At 37.0% G+C, this 15,238-nt stretch overlaps 2 protein-coding genes across 3 annotated transcripts in view; both read left to right on the plus strand.

The window, feature by feature from the left end:
* LOC114031929 (acyl-protein thioesterase 1) overlaps window positions 1-2,176 on the plus strand; it is a 42,319-nt gene extending 40,143 nt beyond the window's left edge. Inside the window, exon 9 of the mRNA XM_027847144.1 lies at window positions 597-2,176. Within this exon, the coding sequence (XP_027702945.1) occupies window positions 597-650 (54 nt within the window). The 3' untranslated portion in view covers window positions 651-2,176. The remainder of the gene's footprint in view (window positions 1-596) is intronic.
* Window positions 2,177-6,883: 4,707 nt separating this feature from the next.
* LOC114031917 (transcription elongation factor A protein 1) overlaps window positions 6,884-15,238 on the plus strand; it is a 37,726-nt gene continuing 29,371 nt past the window's right edge. Inside the window, exon 1 of one of the 2 annotated variants that reach the window (XM_027847125.1) lies at window positions 6,884-7,111. In XM_027847125.1, coding sequence (XP_027702926.1) covers window positions 6,899-7,111 — 213 coding nt within the window. In that variant the 5' untranslated portion in view covers window positions 6,884-6,898. Of the gene's footprint in view, window positions 7,112-7,899; window positions 8,189-15,238 lie in introns of those variants that run through there. The other variant, XM_027847126.1, reaches the window with a different exon arrangement.

Consider the following 15,238-nt stretch of genomic DNA (forward strand, 5'->3'; position numbering starts at 1 on the left):
GGCACTTATTTGCAATTGACTTTTATAGACTTGGGGAGGCTTTCTTTTTTTCTTTTTTTTTTTTTGTGAGGCAATTGGGGTTAAGGGACTTGCCCAGAGTCACACAGCTAGTAAGTGTTATGTGTCTCCAGGGCTGCTGCTCTGTCTAGTGCGCCACCTAGCTGCCCCTTTGGGAAGGCTTTCAATGAATTTTTGTTAAATCGAAAGTTACCATGGCTTTATTTTTCATTAGTGTATTCTTCTGTATATTATGAAAAACATACATCCTTTTCTAATATCTTATTCAGTTGCCCATTGAGTATGATAGCATAAGTATTGGCAATTCTTACTAAGTAGGAGGGGGCTTTAGGTATGGTAGAAAAATACAAAATGATGTCCAAATAGATGGAAATGAAAGAATTTAAATATAGTTTATGGAGAACCTTCATTTCTGTAGTATGGGGCTAAGAAAACTAAAGATTTATTGTAACCACTTAGATAGTATGATTTTTTTTTTCAAGGCTCCTGGTGATACTTTGTATATACTTGTTAAGGTTGGAATTTTTTTCTGAAATTTACACACTTGCGTGCTTAATAAACCATTTTATTCTCAACAGGAAATGTTAGATGTCAAGCACTTCGTTGATAAACTCCTACCTCCAGTTGACTGACAAGATGTAAGAAGCCTTCTATAGAAGTACACCAGCATCATTGTAGTCGAGAATAAACTTTTTCACATGCCCGGTCCTGAAACTTTACTTCTCTATCGCAGTGTTACTACCAATTTGCAGATACATGCCAGTGATACAGATGAAATAATGTCTCTTCTTGGGAAAATTATGGTCTTTCAAGTTTCTATACATATATTTTATGATATATGTTATAAAATATACAAGTGTTATAATAAATGAGGCAGCTGGGTTTTCTCCAAATATAATTCAGCATACTAAGATAAAATACTACAGTCTGACTTTGATTAAATCATTAAAAAAAAGTGTAGTATGCTTAATGAAAATTTGTTCAGGTATGAATGAGCAGTTATAATCACTTTATGCGTGCTGTGACTTGGTATAAGGATTTACTCCAAAAATGCTTAGTCACCATGCATCTTCTGTATTTTTATATATGTATTCATATATATGTGTGTGTAACCCATAATAGGAATGAGGTGGTTTTACATTATCCCTGAAAATATGGGATAATGTTTTTAATTGTCATTGTGTAAGTAATATTGTGTTCTTCCATCTTAATGGCCCTTATATTTAGGGACCAGGCTCTGTTACCTTTGTTAAAAAATTGTTTCTGTCTCATGTTTCCTCTCTGATCATGAAACTCATTATTCCTGTATTATCCCTTCTAGCAGACCAAATATTTTCTTCATACCATGGCTATCTGGTGTTAATATGTTGCTATGAATTGATACCCTGATTCAGACATATGATATATAAAATACATTTATTCGATAGGAAGAAAGTAGACATCACTTTTAACTTTAAAAATTGCTTGCTTCTTAAATTGTATATTAATGCAAGCTAAGATCCATTTAGTTCAACGAAATTTACAGGTTGGTTAATGAGAGTAATTTCAGGATTTTATTTTGCTGTAATCAACTGGAAAAATATTTGTTGTTATTCTACATCAAGTGTTTAAATACTTCCTGAATTTTGGTCCTAAAGGATTTCCTTTACTCTGTTTATTTGAGACTATAATAGAGTGGAAATAATTTATTTTCCTTTGTGAAAGTAATGGTTTGCCTTTTTAGAGCAAGTTTCCTACATATCTGAGGAGTGTACCTTTAAGAAAACTCAATAGAGAAAAATTACTGAGGACCTGTTATTCATACCTCCATGTCATGGAACATATAATCATCAAGTTTCAATTCTCAAAATTCCTTGATGACCTTCAAGTTAATGATAACTCATATTTGTTATGAACATGAGTAGATGTTTAATTTAAATTATTTTCCTGTCATGGACATAGGAATGCTTGAGTTTCAGTAGATCAATGTATTTGAATTTGAGGTTACTTGTTTTATAGATATATTCTAAACCAAGCACTGTGGAAAATTCATTAGCCATCACCAGAATTTGCTTTTTTGGGGGGGGGTGTCAATTGAGCAATGTGAGATTCTGACTTTTTGAAATGCCTTTTTAGAATTAATTTTTGTGCAAACATAAAAAAAAAAGATTTTTATACAGACAAAAGTCTCTGATCACTAGGAAAATTACTGAGAGGCAAATTTGTTAATGAACCAGTAGGGTTGTATAACTAGTCAGAACCCAATAACTAAGCATTCTGTTGTTAGGATACTTTAAGACATAGCAGAAAAGTATGCTTGGGGTTTTAGAACTGTTAGTAATTGTTCTATTGTATTGCTATGTTACCAATGCATCTTTATTAAACAGGTGCTAATTGACACATAATGGATATAATTTAGCAATGTACTGTATGGAATGTTAATAATGAAACCATAAGTTTAAGGTCTGGGCTTAAAAATTTAAAACAATCATTTACTGAATCACTTTTCTTTATTTTGAAGAACATAAAATGTTTTAGTTGATATGAAAATCAATGAGATGTTATTACTTTATTTATGGTAAGAAATCTCTTATATTCCGTTGAAATGTTTTGCTGTAGATGAGAAGATGTACATCTTTTTCACAGTTTCTATCAATGTGAAATAAAGTTTAAAGATGACATTTTGTGAATGATCTTAAACGTATTTTCCTTTCACTGCCTTTTAACATTTGTGTCCACATTTTGATGTATCTCTGACAAACAGAGAGGGAAAAATAACCTAACAATCATGAGGAATTATTATTAATTATTATTGTATTTGGTTTTTCCCCCGTTTTAGGCAATGGATGAGAATGGACTGAGGTATCAGATTATCATATCTCTTACCCATAGTCTTTTGTTTGTTGTTTTGTTTCCCCTTTTTCTTTTAGCAGCAACAGCAAAATAGTTTAATTTTGTTTGCATTCCCTGGGACTTTTTATTAAGTATTAGGAGTTTTTTAGTCCTTGTTTATTCCTTTATAGTCTTTCACTTTTATAGTTAAATCATTAACATAGGTTATCCACAAACACCTTTTATTTTCAGTCTTTAGTTTGATCCTATTATTTAATCTTATATTTGGAAGGGACCTCTATGATCTTTTAGCCAAATAATTTATAATTGATCAGTTAGTACCTACTACAGGGACTGCTTCCAGAAAAATCATGATACTTATTTCACCTCTACTTGAGTATCTACAGTAATGGAAACCCTACTATTTTACTATTTGTTCCATTGTTGGATAGTTCTGATTGATAGTTTTTTGTTTTTGTTTTTTTTTTTTGTATTTGTAATCTGCCTCCTTGTACTCATTTACTCATCATTACTATGTCCTCTGGAGCAACCACAGCATTTTCCAAATGCTAACCATTAAAATATTTAAATATCATTCTCCCTTAATTTTTTCTCTTGTGGGTTTAACATACTTTGTTCCTTCACATTTTTTTTTTTTTAGTGAGGCAGTTGGGGTTAAGTGACTTGCCCAAGGTCACACAGCTAGTATGTGTCAAGTGTTTGGTCTGAGGCCGGATTTGAACTCAGGTCCTCTTGACTTCAGGGCTGGTGCTGTATCCACTGTGCCACCTAGCTGTCCCTGTTCCTTCACATTTTCATATCATGTAAGTGATATGGTTATAGTTACCAAAACCCCTCATTAGCTATACTACTGTTCTGCAGCAGCATTCTAGTTTAATGGCCCTCTTGAAATGTCATATACAAAGTTGAACCCAGTACTCCAGATTTATCTGATCAGCACATGGTACAATGGTACCATTATTTAGTGTTATTTGCATGTCATAATACTTTTATTGAGAGGCATTGTAGTGCAGTGGATAGAATTGGCCTGGAATGAGGAAGATACAGGTTCAAATTTCACTTCTGGCATGTATAGGTTGTATAACCTGGGGTAAGTCATTTAATTTCTCAGTGCTATAGGCTCCTCTCTATGATTATGGTCTTACAGAGTGGCATAGAAGAGTGCCAAAATCTTCATTGTAGAGGAAGTTTACTTCCCCTGGGAGTTTGCTCTCCCATTGAAATCACAGATCCTATATCTATCACACTGCTAACCCCATATAGAACTTGTGATCAGATAAAAATTCCATGCTACCAAGTTTGTTGTAGAATTGGTTTTGTGAACTAAAACATAAGGCTTTAACAGTTATTATTATTGTTTTCTTGTTAGTTTGGGCCTATCACTACAGTATACTAGAATTTTGAATCTTATTTTCTGCTTTTTATTGTATTAGCTATCCTCTCAAATTTGTGTCATCAGGAGATTTGATAACCATGCCTTCTATATCTTCATCCAAGTGATTGCTAAAAATTTTGTACCAGAACAGAATTAGGTAAAGAGCCACTAAAGATCTCACTTGGGATTTGTCATTGATCTACTGACAAAACACTCTCTATATAAATGTTTAGTTTTCTGTGAATTCTACCCATTTCATCTAACCCACATTTTATCATCCCGTCCATAAGGATTTAAGAAAAAACATCAAATTCTCATCTATCTATCTATTTATATAGCATCTTATTCTTGTATCTAGTGATGTTATTTAAAAAATTTTTTTTTCATCTATCATTTATTTTTATGCTGGTTTCTAATAAGCCCTACATATTTGCTAGTATTCACAAGCCAAATGTTTAATAACTCAATCTAGAATTTTACAAGGATCTATATTTTTGTTTTCTACTTTTTTCTCATACTTCGTTAGTGATGGGGAAATTGAAAACAATGCATGGTGTAGGAGATAGGGCTGGCCTTGGAAAGAAGATTTGCATTCAGTTTCTACCTCTGATACTTAACTGGCTTATTGGCCACTCAGTGCAAGTGACTTTCTAATAATGTAAGTTGAATATCTGAATTGGTAATGGATATTCTGCAGCAGAGGAGCTTCTTACAGCAATCAAATCATAGATCGATTCCTTATTCCTATATATGTTTTGTTGGATCATTTTTTTTCTATTTGCTAAATCATGGCTTCTGTCTACAAAAATATTGTATGCCTTTTTTAAAGTCCACAATGAAAAATTCTAATATATTTTAATTCTTTTTAACATGTATACTTTGTTCACTTACATGTTTTAACAAAGTTGTCTGCAAAATAAATCATGTTTTCTTATTAACTTTAATTATAACATTGCAGATAAGATTCTAACAATTTTTGGTCTGAAAACATACAGTTTTGTATTTTCTTATATACCTTTTTCCATTTTTGTTTCCTTTTTCCAGCATTTAAAAAAAATTTTTTTTTCTTTTCCCCATAATTTCCTCCAAGGCTTTCATGAATGTTAGGAATATTGATAAGAGTAGTTGAAGAAGTATAAATTGGTTCTGTAGGCTCAAAGTAAAAAGTAAACATGTATGTATACACACACACACACACACACACTTTTAATACCTTCACTGCTTTTCAGAACTCTTCCTCAGAGTTTCTGTGGCTTTTAAGGTAGGAAGAATGCAAAGGAGAGAATAAAATTATGCTTCTTGTTGCATATCTGTCTTAGAGGTTTTAGAGATTCACAATCTATCATATGGAATCATTTTCCCCAAACAGTCCTCTCCCCATTTATTGAATATCACTGGAGAGACAATGAAGAGTAAAAATTTTGAATAGAGAAGAAAGGTAAAAGGTGGTATCAGATGTGAAAATGGGTGAAATTCAACTAAGGTTTAAAAACCTATTTAAAAGGCAGAGGAAGCTGGTGTGGTGTGCAGTATGGTATAGGTGGATGGTTTCAGAGTGGGTGAGACCTAAGTTTAGGTTCTGCCTCAGCCAGATAATGGCTGCACAATTCTGGACAAGTGACTTCTCAGTGATCTCAGGTTAAAAGAATCTCAAGATTTTTTTTTAAAATTTCAGATGAGTTGTTCTGCATTGGTAAAGGAAGTTTTCTCACAAAAGTATTACATACACCATGAAATCACAGGTGTGGACAATATGGCAAGGTAATGAGGGTACAAAGACAAAGAACCCAAACAAGCCAGAAAACTCTGCCCTTGACCTTACATTCTGTTGTGATACTATGTACACATGACTAAAAATATTTTTGAAAGAGCATTAAGTAAAGGAATAAGACTTTTTTTTTTTGAAAGAGCATTAAGTAAAGGAATAAGACTTTTTTTTTTTTTAGAACACCTGAGCCAAATGGTCATCTTACACTGGCTGTCTGTGGGAGTCTGGTTCCCCTTCTCTACACTCTTGGTGACCTCATCCTCTCCTATGGCTTTATCTCTGTTGATCCATCCTTAGTCTCTTTTGAATTCCAATTCTTTATCACTATCTGCCAGCAAGACATTTCAAACTCAACTGTAGGCATCTCCAATTCAACAAGTCCAAAGTAGAATTGTCTTTTCCCCAAAACTCATCCTTCTTCCAAACTTATTTTTGTCATCCTTTCAGATTAGAAATGGTGTCATCTTCATCCCAGATATCCAATTAATTGCCTACGCTTCTTCTACTCCCACAAGATATCCACAAGATGTTTCAAATCTCTTTCCTCTCTACTGGGGGATAAGGGGTGGAGGGAAAGGAAGAGCTGCTACTCTACTGCAGTCCTTAATCACTTCTGTAAAGTACTATTGCAATAACCTCCTAATTGGTCTCCCTGTATCTGGTCTCTCTTGACTCCAATACATCTTAACACAGCTGCCAAAGAGGTTTTCCTAAAGCTCAGATCTGACAATATCCCTTCTCTACTCAATAAACTCCAGTGGTTCCCTATTTCCTTTAGGATCAAAAATTATTATTATTATTATTTTGCATTTGAAGCTGTTTACAACTTGGCTCCGGTTTACATTTCCAATCTTATACATAACTCCTCTTCTCACACAGATCAGGACAAAAAGTCCAAGGTATCTATGGTCCACCCAAATAGACCTTGCTCTTGCTCACATTGGAGACACTCCCTCTTCTCAGTGCCTTTGAATAGGCTGTCTTCCTATCTGGGATCTCGCCCTCTAATCGTCTTTTCTAAGGCTCGGCTCGGGTACCAAGTTCTAAATAAGGCCTTTTCTGATGCTTCCAGCTTGCTTGTGCCTTCCTCCCCCGGCATATTTCCTCTTGTTTACTTTGTAAGTATTTAAAAATGCATATTGATATTTGTCTTTATATTCCTAGATAGGTACTTGTTGGTTGGTTGAAGGGAAGCTATGAATTCCAAGACTGGCGAGGAGGGGGCGTGCATTACCACCACGGGGGTGGGGCGGGGGCAGCGCAACTTTCACAAAACGTTTTGGATGCAACTTCGCATCCCAAAGTGGGCGAAGGAGATCGCCATTGGGGAACAGGTAGTAGACTTGTTCGGCTGGGACACAGAATGAGTAACATGGGAAGAAACATGGAAAAAGCGCTGGAAAAGTGGGCGGGGGCGCCAGATTGTGGAGGGCTGCCTCTGCTAGCCTTGAGGGAATCTAGAGAAAGTCTGGAGAATCAGTTTTGGAGGGAAAGATTATTAACTTTGTTCAGAAGCACGGGGCTGTGGGCATCAAAAGCAGCGAAGAGGGCGCGACGAGGGGACTCGGAGGAGAGCGATTCTTTAAGTTCAGGCGGGAATTGAAGTCCTGAACGAGGGTGGCGCCGGTGAGGCTCGGAGCGGACTAGGCTTTCACGCTCCCTCCCTTTTTTTCCAAGCCTCCCACCCCACCCGGTCACTTTGTCTAAAGACTTCGCCGGCAAAGTCCGGGCTTTCTGGTTGGCCTTTTAGGCGGGTTATTCCCAAGGCCGTCAGCCCCCTGCACCCAGCCAGGCCGAGCTGGAACCACTTCCGCCTTTTGATCGCGCCTTAGACCCGCCTTCTCTTCGGTTATCGGGGGTTGATTCGTGCTGCCTGCCCGGCGCCGCCAATGAGTTGATTGAGGCTGTCTGCGCCTGGGAGGAGCAGTCGCCGACGCCCGGTCTTTATTTGTTGCTGAAGGGGCCTGGGCCTTGGTTCTCGTTGTGTGGCTCTTCTTTTTGTCACTTGTTCTGGGACTCCTACTCGTCTCTCCCGCGCCCGCTCTTTTGACATCGCCCTTTTGCCCCCGCTTCTCCCGCGTCCCGTCCCCACGGGGTGTGGGGGGGGTGGGGTTGCAAAACCCGCCGGAGCCATGGAGGACGAAATCATTCGCATCGCCAAGAAGATGGATAAGATGGTGCAGAAGAAGAACGCGGTGAGCGAGGCGCGCGGGGCGCGGGGCCCGAGCGCCGGGCGGGACCGGCGTGAGGTAGCGCGCGCTCCGACATCCAGGCCGGCTCGCGCTGAGGCGGCCCCGGGGCTGGGGGGTGGGGAGGGCAAGCCGTTCCAGCCTCCGCTGGGGCCCCCGTCGGGGCCTCGCGCTCCAAGCCCCGGGGCTGGGGGGGGGAAGCGCAGCGCAATGGGCTGCCCCGCTCCTGGGGGACGCTGGGAAGCACGAGCAGCTCCGGGCCTGGGCAGGGGGGGGCGGGTCAGGGGGAGCCCGAGCCCGGAGTCTCCATCTGGGCGAGGTGAAGCCGGGCCGAGCGCGAAGAAGCCGGGGCTGCCGTGCGGCGGCACGTGAAGGCGCCCGCCCCCGACCCCTCCCCCGCGGCTCGGGGGAGCGCGCTACGAGCGGGGCTGCGGGCCGCTCCCAAGTTTTACTTACGAGGGGAAACGAGGCCGGGGGAGGGGGGCGCCGAGGAGCGGGAGAAACGGAGAAACGGAGGGACGTGCGTGTGTGAGGGCTTGGGGCCGAGGAAAGCCAAGTCGTGATTCCGGCGGCCGCGCTGGGAGTGAAAAAGGTCTTTTTTATCTCTTCTCCGGCGAGAGCCCGGGGAAATTGGGAGGCTCGTGTGTACGTACACACACACTCTCTCACACTCACACAGTAACACACACTCTATCTCCCTCTCCCCATTTCCCTCCCCCTTTTCCTCTTATATCAGGGTTTTGGGTTTTTTTTTGGTTTTTTTGTGTGACACCCTGGGCAGCTTGAGGACAGCCCCTTTCTCATAATACTGCTTCAATAGCAAGTACAGTACATAAGTATAAAGGATATTATTTCCTTCTGAAGTACATGGGTAAACCATTTAGATTTAAATATAATCGTATTTAAAAAAAAAAAGTTGGTGAACCCAGGCGAAAAATTCCTACTACGCTGCGTAATGTCTCTGTAAACGAGATGTAGCTCGTGTATTCAGAGGCCTAGTGCCTGATGCAAAGTAAGCACGTAATAAATGTTTATTGATTGATTTTATAAATAAGGGCAAGTTACAGACTTGTAGATAAATTCACTGATTAAATCCTTTTTTTCATAATACAGAGGAAAATAATTTTATCGACTTTTGCCCAGAAAAGCTTATATTAGATGAAAGATGTATAAACTGCAAGCCATTGTTATAATTGATATGTTGTGAACTTTTCTAACTACTCTAGAGCTCGTGATGAGCTTTTTTTTGTCCCTACCGAACAGCTTAGGTGACATTTTCCAAATGTTAACAATTAATGCTCTAACCTCCCACCCTCCCTTAATCTCAGTCACAATATCTGGAGGGTGATAATCTGTTCTTTCCAGATCAACATTGGGATTACTGCTGTGGTAGTTAATGAAATGTCACATGTGTATGAGGAAAGGAGTCTTTCTTTTTTGCCTATACTTTACTATACTGGCTTGAAATTTCAGGAAACTTTCCATAGTTGGCACTACGTGTCTTCGTTCACTTTCTATGAAGTTCGTTTTTAACTTTACAAGTTTTGCTTCTAATTGTTCCTGTCTCTAGGTGGAATGATTTTTTTTCCCCCAAATCAAGAATGAAGGAAGAAGAGAAAGGGAGAAATACATGGCATTACTCTGACTAGAATTCGTTTATTTAAAAAAAAAAATGGAATGGCAACTTAGGTTATAGGAACATAGAGGCCATCAAATCCAACCACCTTAATTTACAGATGAGTAAATTGAGGCATAGTTCATTGACTTCACCAGGGTCACACCGTGGCAAGATTTGAACCAAGGTCTTTCTGATTCCAAGTCCAATTCCTTATCCTCCAAGTAATATTGCTTGGGGGGGGGGATTCCCCCCACCCCCAGGTGTTTGGGTAATGATCACTTGTCATACATGTTGTAGAGGGGATTCTTATTGTGGACTGGACTACATTGTTTCTGAGGTCCTTTCCATCTGTCTGATTAAAACACCCAAAGGTGAAAATGTTAAGACTTAAAGAATTTGATGATATATTTGACTTAGAAAAGTCCACTTCTGTTTTCCCCTAATTTATGGCATTTAAAGGTGCTTTTTTTTTCTTTTTCTGGTTGACTGTTTAATACTGCTTAGCTGCTATATTAAGTTTCTATCTGTTAATTTATATTTGTGATATCCTTTTCCTGTGAATACTTTACTCAAGGCAATTTAAAGCTCCCTCAGGTAAACATTTTTTGTTTTATATTTCTTTTGTTTTTTTTTTCCTATAAGTTTTAGTGCTATATTCTTTACACAAGTGCACTATAAATGCCTTTGTGTAGACCTAGACACATACTGATGGCCAACAAAATTCTACTGTATCATTTTTCCCCCTTAAAATCATACTATGTAGGCAAATGTCAAAAAACATAAATAGGAAATGAATGAAGCAGGAAGGCACCTTTGAGAGACTAGTCCAAACTAAAGTTCTTTAGTTCTGTGAAATAAAAACATTTTAGGAATAAATTGGATTGGGGTTTATAAACTTAAATGCTGATGTATAAAATTCTTTCTGAAATTAAAAAAATAGGTGACATTAGTTATACTTTCATGTCTGTATTCTAGTTAAACATTTGTACTATTTTTCTTTTGACTTAGGGCAGATTACTTGAGCCATGTATCAGTGACTGATGAAGCCTTTCTGTTACATTTATTTTGTTCTCTAAATTAGGTCTTATGATGCTTGATTGCTCAGTCATGATAGTACATATTGTGAATCCCTTCTTCTGATAGCAGAATTAAATTATTTTTGTGTGGGGTTATCTTAATGCAGTTTGTCTTTTTTGGTTCTTTAAAATCTGAAGACCTGAGGAAGAAAAAGAAATCTGAAGACCTCTTTAATACCTCAGTGAATCTGAGATCCGATCACAGTACTCTATCCAATACCCCTGTGTTACTCTTTTTTTAATTTAATTTATTTTCTTTTCCCTTGTGTTACTCTTGATGGTATCTTCCATAAATCCTAACCAAAGGGTCTCTTAAAATTCCTTAGTGTATTTGGGGTCTGCAAAACACATACTTCTGCTCTGGAAGAGTTTGCACCTGGTAAAATTTTTACTTTTAAAAATACAGAGTTTGCCATATGTTATTCTTTGCAGTAAGTATTCCAAACAAAAGTTTAGTTAGAGATATGATAAGTTGAGGTATTCTCTGATTTTCAGAATAGCTAAGTTACAGGTAAGGTGTTTGTGAAATGAATCTTATTTTGCCTTTGATTTTGATTATAAAATTGGAGCTGTATTTCTGTAGAAAAAAATTCTTCTGGTAAAGTGAATAGAAAACTCTGAAATGCTTATTGGGTGGTGTTAGTGAAAGTGCTTTGGGGCCACTTTTCTAACTGTTGCTCCTTCCCAATTCTTCTAACTATTGCTCCTTCCCAGTTCTGGGATGTCCTTTTTTCTAAACCATAATAAATTTTCATGGAATCAAAGAATAGAGAAGAGACCTCAGAAGCCATCTAATTCAACCCATACCTGAATGAAAATTCTCTTAGAATGACAGACAACTGGTAGTTTGAATTTGTTTCAAATCCTTCCTGAGACAGTCATTGTTAACCTCTGTGTTCCTCAGTTTCCTCAACTTGGAAATGAGGCGATTGAATTCTGACCTCCAAGGTATTTTCCAGTTCTCAGTCTGATCTTATGACCCTCTAGTAAGCAACATCCTTCCAAGGAAGTCCATTCCACTTTCGGATAGCTCTAATTTGGGGGAAGTTTTTCCTTAAATAAAAACAAAATTTTCCTGTTTTATAACTTCTACTGATTATTCCCTGGACTTTACAGAATGAACTCCTCAAACTTTTTTTTTTAATTTATTGTGTCTAATACATCTTGTTACATATAATTAGTAAGTGCACCTATATAATACAGTTTATTCAGTTCTTAAGATGAGTGATTTTTAAATGACTAAGTGTAGGGAATCCTGTTTGCCAGTTGTCTGAAGTGAGAAATGATATATCCAATTTTTAATTATCCTTTAGATGCTGGGATAGTACAGCTAAAAATCCATTAATAATTCTGCAATCTCTTTTTATGCAATAATTTCAGTCTTTGCCAACAAGTATCAAGCAATTGAGAACCGTTGGGAAAAAAATGAACTGATTTGGCTTTGTCATCTTCTCCTTTGTATCCTGTATAAGTGCCACAGTCAACAACTGCAATGAAGAAGAAGTAAAGGGTCTGACTGGTCAAAAAGGTGGATTATCTGCCCTTGAATAAAAGTCTCTTGAACACTTGCATATATGATTGAGGTAGAAAAAATTTGTGAATCAATGTTCGAAGAACTGTAACTAGACACTTGTATTTTTAACAGGTCTTTAAATTTCACATTGAAGTAAAGACTCTTACCTTCTGCTTTCAACTATGTATGGTGCAAAGCCATGTACTGTTGTGGATGCAAGGTAGTCAGGAAGACCTGGATTCAAGTGTTCCTTCTAATTAATGCTAGCTCTGTAGTCCTGGGTAAATTCCCAGTGTCATAAGCACCTATCTAAAACTAATAATGGGAAAATTCCCTAGACAGATGAAATCATAGGACCAGACCAAAAAGTATTTTAATAAGCATGTTGAAGAGAGGCACTGTAGAGAGCTAGGAAGATCTGAATTTCACCTCTTGACACACATTGACTATGTGATCTTAAGGCATGTCATGTAGCATCTCAGTGCTCTAGGCCAGTGGTGTCAGACTCAAATCAGACCACTAAACAGTACTTTGTGGGCTGTTCATTGACTTAGAAAACCACACATTAACATTATCTATGTTCTATGTATTTTAATTTTGTTTAAATATTTCCTAATTGCATTTTAATCTAGTTCTGCCTATACTCAGGACACCCTACTCTAGGCATCTCTAAAATTATGAATTATGGGTGTTTTTCTCATCCAGGAATTCTTCATACAAATGAAGTCACGGGTCCAGTTCCTATCCTTATGTTGACTTCAGCATGTATTAAAGGTTTAGGAAAAACAGGTGGAATATTTGCTGTTCTACTAATTGTATTTATTAAGTTTTAAGGTAGGTGGACTTTCCTTAACCAGGTTAAAAAAAGCTTAACAGGTACACCCAACTCTTATCCAGCTTACTCTCCCATATTAATGTTTCTTTTTGAGTGCTTGTAGGTACTAATGACAAAAGTCATTAGTCACCTTCATAATTCAGGAGCCAATTCCGTATCACGTGATGATGTTGGCTGTATTTTGTCAATAAACAGAGTCTTTTAATTTAATTATGGAGACCCTGAAGAGAGTTTAGATTAAGTTTTATTTGGAGGAAATTTGTTTAGACTGTGTATAGACAGAAAGGATAAGTAAGGCGAGAACTTCATTATAGTTTTGAAGGTAGTTTATGTGGGCAATGATGAACAGATTTCTTAAGTTTTCTTTTGAGGGACTTGAGGCTGAATGGTATTGGATTGCATCAGTAGTAATTGAGGTTTGATGTTAGAATTCCCTGGGTTGAGTCATAAATATGTTATATGGTAGACTGATAATTTTCTAGATATAGACTATTCAGTGTTCACAGTCTATAGCTACTGTATCAAGAAAGTTTAATTTTTCCAACTTTTGGTGTAAATGGATAAAAAAGGCATTCCCTCCTCTTCTCAATTGTAGTTACGACAATCATCCGATATAAAAATTTAAGCAATTGGATCATGTAAAGCAAGGTAATTAGAAATCATAGTATCTATTCTAAGAATAGTTGGTCTTTTTAGCTTTATTACAAATTAAATTTTCTAATAGGTAAAATAGTTCTGTTAACAGTTATTTCAGGAGGGGCAGCTAGGTGGTGCAGTGGGTAGAGCACTGGCCCTGAAGTCAGGAGGACCTGAGTTCAAATACAGCCCCAGACCAAACACTTAACACGTACTAGCTGTGTGACCTTGGGCAAGTCACTTAACCCCAATTGCCTCACTAAAAAACAAAACAATTATTTCAGGAGCCTGGTGACCTAAAATTGTAATGATGATTATTGTGTCGTCGTTGGAGATTTCTTTATGACTCATAACCATTTTGTCTTAGCAATCCTTCTTGCAGTATTATTGATGTACTGCACTGAGCCGTTTCTGCATTATACATTTGAACTAAGTAATGTAAGAAATTATCTTGTTCCATAATAAAGTGTTAATGTTCCATATTAAAGTATTAATGAATCTCTACTAGATCCCATATATCCAACTTTCAATTAGTATTGTGAACTAATTTTGGCTTTGAAATTAAACTGATTTCTTTCTTCCTCTTGCATCATTATCAGTAGTAGATGCTGTAATCTAAGAGTTGATGTTAAATCTGGCTTTGATTTTAGCTTTTCATTGCCAGTTAAATGCAAAATATGGTTTGAATGCAGATAAACATTACAAATAAGTATATATATTTGAGGGATTCCATTTTTGGTCTCAGTTCAAAAAGATGAAAAGATTGAGTCTTGAAACTATAAGATATTAACTTTTCCAGCTAATTCAGGAATGTATGCAAATTACAGTGTTTTTAGTTCTTTTTTATCTTTGATAACTGCCAAAAATGGGAGGGAGTCTCTCCTGAAATTTCTAGGAGGTACAAAGATTTTTCTTATTTTCTTTGACCTCAGTTTTCCTGGTAAAGCACATAGCTTAAGTTTTTAGTTGTAAACTATACAAAGCTATTTTGTTTAGCGAATCCATGGAAAAATATAACCAAAAAAATCATACAGACTGAAAATACATAGATGACTTGTCATTTATACTGGTTGAGGATGTAGACAAATTGATGAGAATGTGTGTGAAAAATTTAGTGTGAGTTTTAAGTTATAGATCTTTTATAAAAGAATCTCATGTGTATATATATATATGAGAATCATTATCATATGTATCATAAAATCATAAAAATATAATATATAAAAAAACAGAGGTTGATAAATCTTTCTTAATACAATAATACTTCTGAAGAANATGAGAATCATTATCATATGTATCATAAAATCATAAAAATATATCATAATATATAAAAAAACAGAGGTTGATAAATCTTTCTTAATACAATAATACTTCTGAAGAA

Source organism: Vombatus ursinus, unplaced genomic scaffold (assembly GCF_900497805.2).
Source record: "Vombatus ursinus unplaced genomic scaffold, bare-nosed wombat genome assembly UNPS02015255.1, whole genome shotgun sequence".
Taxonomy (NCBI): Eukaryota; Metazoa; Chordata; class Mammalia; order Diprotodontia; family Vombatidae; genus Vombatus; species Vombatus ursinus.